Source organism: Uranotaenia lowii, chromosome 3 (assembly GCF_029784155.1).
Source record: "Uranotaenia lowii strain MFRU-FL chromosome 3, ASM2978415v1, whole genome shotgun sequence".
Classification (NCBI taxonomy): Eukaryota; Metazoa; Arthropoda; class Insecta; order Diptera; family Culicidae; genus Uranotaenia; species Uranotaenia lowii.
In genome coordinates this window covers 33,397,045-33,405,679 of record NC_073693.1, presented here as the reverse complement: position 1 = coordinate 33,405,679, position 8,635 = coordinate 33,397,045, and the positions used below count along the sequence as shown (strand labels likewise).

Below are 8,635 nucleotides of genomic sequence, written 5' to 3'. Positions count from 1 at the left end.
CCTACTACTGACTGACTGAGAGTTTACTATTTCACGCCAATTACGAAACGTCATTACCCGCTAGCTGGCGTGTTGCGATGATGAGGAATTGTTTTCAAACATTCATATGTATGCTGTGCTGCAACCTCTCCGATGAGCTGATGAGCTACCCGGTACTGGTATTAGCCAATCCGAGCAGCATCACCATGGCTTATAAGGACCTCGTCACGCGTGACATAAAGTTAATTTTGACAGGCTAATGATGAGATTTCGCTCGTTACTTACCGCCGTGGTCGCTACCCGTTGTGTGTTTTTGACCGTTGCCATGGTTTCTTATTAGCTGCCATTTTTTTTCTTCTTTCGTTTGACATATTGGATCAATTCGATACAGCTCGCCATATGAATGTACCATCCGAGGTATGTTTGTGTTTATGTTCGTTGAAGGAAACTGGTTCGGTGAGTTATTTCGATCGCCGCGTCACCTTTCTTAGCGCGAAGTGAGATGTGAGGTGGAGGGAATGGACAAACGTATGCGGATGAATCCATGGATGACGATCGTTAAGAACCGGCGAAGCGATGAAGATCGCAACGATCTGCTGCTGTTGGTGATGATGATTCTCGCACCCGGTCTCAAGGACTACATTTGATATTTAGAAAATATTTAAATTGCGGCGATCCGTGAGCGAAACTTGGCTCTTACTTTGTCGGGAAGAAGTTTGTCCCTGATAAAACCACGGATATCCCACGTGAGATGAATCAGTTTTGTGAAAATTGCTTTATAAAACCGTTTTTTTTTTGCAATTGTAGGTATATATTTATGATAAATTAAAATTAATACAATTTAAACTTCACTCGATCTTGGTTACCGTATAACTACAAGAGATAATCAAAACAAACTTCAAGTAAACATGTGATGAAAAATCACAAAAACAGTGACAGCCATCAGTCAAAGTGATTAGCATAAATTCAGTTGCCATTTCCTTGATCGGCTCTCGCGGAAGCGTCTTCGCCATATTGGACGTTGCAGGGGCGTCTTCATTGGGATACCTGCTGTGATAAAACCGCATCGTTTATCAAACAACAACAACAACAAACCCAATGTATTGAAACAGCAAACGGATGGACACATCCTAATATGCAAACGAAGAGAGTCATCTGCATCATCAGTGCGTTGCCTGCGCTCATTGATCCATTAACGATCCAGTTTCTGCAGGTTTTCCTTCGAAGAGCAAAGACATCAACAACAACACGCACGTGGATGAATCAAGGAAATTGAGCTCAGTCGGTCGTTGAGGTGTATAAATTCAATGATGAATACGCGGAAAAGAGCTTGAGGCCATGGGTGAATTATTAATCATAATTTGCTTGAACAAAAAGGATAAATTTCAACAATTACAGAATTTTATTCAGTCTACGATAAATAAAGTGTATTATGATTCCAGTTGAAAGTTGATGATGTATGTATTTTGGATCTTTGATTTCTGAAACTCAACAGGACATTAATGTCTCAAAAGTAAGTTGATTTTTTTTAAGTACGAGCATGGTTAATGTTGAATTCAAACTCGGAATAATTTTTTCCATTTTCGTCTACATATCTATCTTTGTACTTTTCTCATAATTTGTTGCTCAAATTATTGTATTAATCTCATACGTTTTTTTTTCAATTTTTACCGTTCCAGGGTGTTAAAATCAAAATGGACGACGCCGGTAACATCCTGATCAGGCGCTACTCCAAGAGCAACGTCTATGTCAAAAGCACAGCCAGTCAGCCGAACGAGGAAACAGCCATCGGAGCCGATATCCTGAAGCTACCGGGCCAGGCCATCGAGCAAGAAAAGATTGTAAAGGTAATGCTTTCTTGAAAAATGTTTTCTTTAAAATTAAAAGTCGGATACAAACATTTTTTTTTCCTTTTTGTTTTTTTTTTGATACCACGAACGCAGTTATTCGATATGAAAAAGTTCCAGTCGAACGTCAATCGGGAGCTACGCCGGGCCTATCCAGATCGTCGTCGCCTGGAGACACAGTGCCTGTCGGCGATTGCCTTTGTCAAATCGGAAAATGACGTCCTGGATTGCCCGGTTTGGGTCCTGATCATCAACGTCGTCGCGATGGACATGCTGAAAAGTAAACTACCTCCAGGTGAGTTGGAATTATTAAATTTTCAATTTATCCTACCATGAGATGACACCTTGAAGAGGGATGCAATGTCAGCTGGAAACGTCGGAGGCAACATTGTCAAAATTGCCAAAATTGTCAAAATTGTCAAAATTTACAAAATTGTCAAAATTGTCAAAATTGTCAAAATTGTCAAAATTGTCAAAATTGTCAAAATTGTCAAAATTGTCAAAATTGTCAAAATTGTCAAAATTGTCAAAATTGTCAAAATTGTCAAAATTGTCAAAATTGTCAAAATTGTCAAAATTGTCAAAATTGTCAAAATTGTCAAAATTGTCAAAATTGTCAAAATTGTCAAAATTGTCAAAATTGTCAAAATTGTCAAAATTGTCAAAATTGTCAAAATTGTCAAAATTGTCAAAATTGTCAAAATTGTCAAAATTGTCAAAATTGTCAAAATTGTCAAAATTGTCAAAATTGTCATAATTGTCAAAATTGTCAAAATTGTGAAAATTGTCAAAATTGTCAAAATTGTCAAAATTGTCAAAATTGTCAAAATTGTCAAAATTGTCAAAATTGTCAAAATTGTCAAAATTGTCAAAATTGTCAAAATTGTCAAAATTGTCAAAATTGTCAAAATTGTCAAAATTGTCAAAATTGTCAAAATTGTCAAAATTGTCAAAATTGTCAAAATTGTCAAAATTGTCAAAATTGTCAAAATTGTCAAAATTGTCAAAATTGTCAAAATTGTCAAAATTTTCAAAATTGTCAAAATTGTCAAAATTGTCAAAATTGTCAAAATTGTCAAAATTGTCAAAATTGTCAAAATTGTCAAAATTGTCAAAATTGTCAAAATTGTCAAAATTGTCAAAATTGTCAAAATTGTCAAAATTGTCAAAATTGTCAAAATTGTCAAAATTGTCAAAATTGTCAAAATTGTCAAAATTGTCAAAATTGTCAAAATTGTCAAAATTGTCAAAATTGTCAAAATTGTCAAAATTGTCAAAATTGTACAAATTTTCAAAATTGTCTAAATGGTTAAAATTGTCGAAATTGTCAAAATTGTCAAAATTGTCAAAATTGTCAAAATTGTCAAAATTGTCAAAATTGTCAAAATTGTCAAAATTGTCAAAATTGTCAAAATTGTCAAAATTGTCAAAATTGTCAAAATTGTTAAAATTGTCAAAATTGTCAAAATTGTCAAAATTTTCAAAATTGTCAAAATTTTCAAAATTGTCAAAATTGTCAAAATTGTCAAAATTGTCAAAATTGTCAAAATTGTCAAAATTGTCAAAATTGTCAAAATTGTCAAAATTGTCAAAATTGTCAAAATTGTCAAAATTGTCAAAATTGTCAAAATTGTCAAAATTGTCAAAATTGTCAAAATTGTCAAAATTGTCAAAATTGTCAAAATTGTCAAAATTGTCAAAATTGTCAAAATTGTCAAAATTGTCAAAATTGTCAAAATTGTCAAAATTGTCAAAATTGTCAAAATTGTCAAAATTGTCAAAATTGTCAAAATTGTCAAAATTGTCAAAATTGTCAAAATTGTCAAAATTGTCAAAATTGTCAAAATTGTCAAAATTGTCAAAATTGTCAAAATTGTCAAAATTGTCAAAATTGTCAAAATTGTCAAAATTGTCAAAATTGTCAAAATTGTCAAAATTGTCAAAATTGTCAAAATTGTCAAAATTATCAAAATTATCAAAATTGTCAAAATTGTCAAAATTGTCAAAATTGTCAAAATTGTCAAAATTGTCAAAATTGTCAAAATTGTCAAAATTGTCAAAATTGTCAAAATTGTCAAAATTGTCAAAATTGTCAAAATTGTCAAAATTGTCAAAATTGTCAAAATTGTCAAAATTGTCAAAATTGTCAAAATTGTCAAAATTGTCAAAATTGTCAAAATTGTCAAAATTGTCAAAATTGTCAAAATTGTCAAAATTGTCAAAATTGTCAAAATTGTCAAAATTGTCAAAATTGTCAAAATTGTCAAAATTGTCAAAATTGTCAAAATTGTCAAAATTGTCAAAATTGTCAAAATTGTCAAAATTGTCAAAATTGTCAAAATTGTCAAAATTGTCAAAATTGTCAAAATTGTCAAAATTGTCAAAATTGTCAAAATTGTCAAAATTGTCAAAATTGTCAAAATTGTCAAAATTGTCAAAATTGTCAAAATTGTCAAAATTGTCAAAATTGTCAAAATTGTCAAAATTGTCAAAATTGTCAAAATTGTCAAAATTGTCAAAATTGTCAAAATTGTCAAAATTGTCAAAATTGTCAAAATTGTCAAAATTGTCAAAATTGTCAAAATTGTCAAAATTGTCAAAATTGTCAAAATTGTCAAAATTGTCAAAATTGTCAAAATTGTCAAAATTGTCAAAATTGTCAAAATTGTCAAAATTCTCAAAATTGTCAAAATTGTCAAAATTGTCAAAATTGTCAAAATTGTCAAAATTGTCAAAATTGTCAAAATTGTCAAAATTGTCAAAATTGTCAAAATTGTCAAAATTGTCAAAATTGTTAAAATTGTCAAAATTGTCAAAATTGTCAAAATTTTCAAAATTGTCAAAATTTTCAAAATTGTCAAAATTGTCAAAATTGTCAAAATTGTCAAAATTGTCAAAATTGTCAAAATTGTCAAAATTGTCAAAATTGTCAAAATTGTCAAAATTGTCAAAATTGTCAAAATTGTCAAAATTGTCAAAATTGTCAAAATTGTCAAAATTGTCAAAATTGTCAAAATTGTCAAAATTGTCAAAATTGTCAAAATTGTCAAAATTGTCAAAATTGTCAAAATTGTCAAAATTGTCAAAATTGTCAAAATTGTCAAAATTGTCAAAATTGTCAAAATTGTCAAAATTGTCAAAATTGTCAAAATTGTCAAAATTGTCAAAATTGTCAAAATTGTCAAAATTGTCAAAATTTTCAAAATTGTCAAAATTGTCAAAATTGTCAAAATTGTCAAAATTGTCAAAATTGTCAAAATTGTCAAAATTGTCAAAATTGTCAAAATTGTCAAAATTGTCAAAATTGTCAAAATTGTCAAAATTGTCAAAATTGTCAAAATTGTCAAAATTGTCAAAATTGTCAAAATTGTCAAAATTGTCAAAATTGTCAAAATTGTCAAAATTGTCGAAATTGTCAAAATTGTCAAAATTGTCAAAATTGTCAAAATTGTCAAAATTGTCAAAATTGTCAAAATTGTCAAAATTGTCAAAATTGTCAAAATTGTCAAAATTGTCAAAATTGTCAAAATTGTCAAAATTGTCAAAATTGTCAAAATTGTCAAAATTGTCAAAATTGTCAAAATTGTCAAAATTGTCAAAATTGTCAAAATTGTCAAAATTGTCAAAATTGTGAAAATTGTGAAAATTGTGAAAATTGTCAAAATTGTCAAAATTGTCAAAATTGTCAAAATTGTCAAAATTGTCAAAATTGTCAAAATTGTCAAAATTGTCAAAATTGTCAAAATTGTCAAAATTGTCAAAATTGTCAAAATTGTCAAAATTTTCAAAATTTTCAAAATTGTCAAAATTGTCAAAATTGTCAAAATTGTCAAAATTGTCAAAATTGTCAAAATTGTCAAAATTGTCAAAATTGTCAAAATTGTCAAAATTGTCAAAATTGTCAAAATTGTCAAAATTGTCAAAATTGTCAAAATTGTCAAAATTGTCAAAATTGTCAAAATTGTCAAAATTGTCAAAATTGTCAAAATTGTCAAAATTGTCAAAATTGTCAAAATTGTCAAAATTGTCAAAATTGTCAAAATTGTCAAAATTGTCAAAATTGTCAAAATTGTCAAAATTGTCAAGTTGTCAAAGTTGTCAAAATTGTCAAAATTGTCAAAATTGTCAAAATTGTCAAAATTGTCAAAATTGTCAAAATTGTCAAAATTGTCAAAATTGTCAAAATTGTCAAAATTGTCAAAATTGTCAAAATTGTCAAAATTGTCAAAATTGTCAAAATTGTCAAAATTGTCAAAATTGTCAAAATTGTCAAAATTGTCAAAATTGTCAAAATTGTCAAAATTGTCAAAATTGTCAAAATTGTCAAAATTGTCAAAATTGTCAAAATTGTCAAAATTGTCAAAATTGTCAAAATTGTCAAAATTGTCAAAATTGTCAAAATTGTCAAAATTGTCAAAATTGTCAAAATTGTCAAAATTGTCAAAATTGTCAAAATTATCAAAATTGTCAAAATTGTCAAAATTGTCAAAATTGTCAAAATTGTCAAAATTATCAAAATTGTCAAAATTGTCAAAATTGTCGAAATTGTCTGAATTGTCAAAATTGTCAAAATTGTCAAAATTGTCAAAATTGTCAAAATTGTCAAAATTGTCAAAATTGTCAAAATTGTCAAAATTGTCAAAATTGTTAAAATTGTCAAAATTGTCAAAATTGTCAAAATTGACAAAATTGTCAAAATTGTCAAAATTGTCAAAATTGTCAAAATTGTCAAAATTGTCAAAATTGTCAAAATTGTCAAAATTGTCAAAATTGTCAAAATTGTCAAAATTGTCAAAATTGTCAAAATTGTCAAAATTGTCAAAATTGTCAAAATTGTCAAAATTGTCAAAATTGTCAAAATTGTCAAAATTGTCAAAATTGTCAAAATTGTCAAAATTGTCAAAATTGTCAAAATTGTCAAAATTGTCAAAATTGTCAAAATTGTCAAAATTGTCAAAATTGTCAAAATTGTCAAAATTGTCAAAATTGTCAAAATTGTCAAAATTCTCAAAATTGTCAAAATTGTCAAAATTGTCAAAATTGTCAAAATTGTCAAAATTGTCAAAATTGTCAAAATTGTCAAAATTGTCAAAATTGTCAAAATTGTCAAAATTGTCAAAATTGTCAAAATTGTCAAAATTGTCAAAATTGTCAAAATTGTCAAAATTGTCAAAATTGTCAAAATTGTCAAAATTGTCAAAATTGTCAAAATTGTCAAAATTGTCAAAATTGTCAAAATTGTCAAAATTGTCAAAATTGTCAAAATTGTCAAAATTGTCAAAATTGTCAAAATTGTCAAAATTGTCAAAATTGTCAAAATTGTCAAAATTGTCAAAATTTTCAAAATTGTCAAAATTGTCAAAATTGTCAAAATTGTCAAAATTGTCAAAATTGTCAAAATTGTCAAAATTGTCAAAATTGTCAAAATTTTCAAAATTGTCAAAATTGTCAAAATTGTCAAAATTGTCAAAATTGTCAAAATTGTCAAAATTGTCAAAATTGTCAAAATTGTCAAAATTGTCAAAATTGTCAAAATTGTCAAAATTGTCTAAATTGTCAAAATTGTCAAAATTGTCAAAATTTTCAAAATTGTCAAAATTGTCAAAATTGTCAAAATTGTCAAAATTGTCAAAATTGTCAAAATTGTTAAAATTGTCAAAATTGTCAAAATTGTCAAAATTGTCAAAATTGTCAAAATTGTCAAAATTATCAAAATTGTCAAAATTGTCAAAATTATCAAAATTGTCAAAATTGTCAAAATTGTCAAAATTGTCAAAATTGTCAAAATTGTCAAAATTGTCAAAATTGTCAAAATTGTCAAAGTTGTCAAAATTGCAAAACTAAAAACACAAAACACAGTTCAAACTTTCATGGAAATCAACAATGGTTATGTCATTTGTTGGTTTTTATTCTCTCAAATAAAGAATTAGTGACATAAAAATGTGCATCACTACTCCTAGCATGATTTTCGTCAACTTTTTAAAGTAAACACCTCGATCCCTTGCGCCAAATACCAATCAGAGAGGGTGAACGCAACCCGGTCTGATCTGGCAGTCAAAGATCAACGCCAGCCAGCCTGCGATTTGCTCATTTCGTCACTCGGCTTGGCACAAAACAACAAACCTCAACATCAACTGAGAACAAAAACATCAACAATAAAAAAAAATGTGGATCGCAAATGTCAGACGGAAACATTTACCCCCGTTTGGATTGTTCCAGGCTAAGAAAAAAAATAGCCGCCTGACGATGACGACGACGATCGCAAATGGAGTCATTATTCATCGAACAACAACACTCCTTTTCTGATGCACATTTGCGCCATCATCAGCGCCCTCTCGAGACGCGATCCGGCAGCATGATTATTATTGTAGGGAACTCTTCTGCCCCCAAATCAAGACGGGACAGCAAATCGAGTACCCTCACCCCATCAGAACCATTTTGGGGGTTTGTTCAATTCAACAGCGACGAAAAAAATCTCCAAACCTAAGAATAATATCAACAATAATAAATGGATAATGGAAAAGGTACATAAATAACGTCTCTTTGCGCGAATTCCCCCCCGAAAAAAATGCGTTCCTCATCCGAAACGGTTTCTTCGAATACTGATGGCTGCACAACTCTCATTTAATAAAAGCCGGGGTAGAATTGTTCCGCAATGACCTTTTTCCTTCTCGGAGCGATGGTTTCTTTTAGTTGTTTTCTCGATATTTGACGAGCAGAAGATGATAAGCCCCCGACGAAATGTCAATCATTGCAACAGCAGCAGCTAAAAAGATGGAAGAATCCACCACAATACATTCTCCCTCTGC

The 8,635-nt window shown here is 29.0% G+C and overlaps 1 protein-coding gene across 2 annotated transcripts in view; it reads left to right on the top strand.

Moving 5' to 3' along the window:
• LOC129751492 (uncharacterized) overlaps nucleotides 1-8,635 on the top strand; it is a 656,753-nt gene that overhangs the window by 599,944 nt on the left and 48,174 nt on the right. For both annotated transcript variants that reach the window (XM_055747028.1, XM_055747029.1), the window contains exons 6-7: nucleotides 1,659-1,826; nucleotides 1,923-2,121. In XM_055747028.1, coding sequence (XP_055603003.1) covers nucleotides 1,659-1,826; nucleotides 1,923-2,121 — 367 coding nt within the window. The remainder of the gene's footprint in view (nucleotides 1-1,658; nucleotides 1,827-1,922; nucleotides 2,122-8,635) is intronic.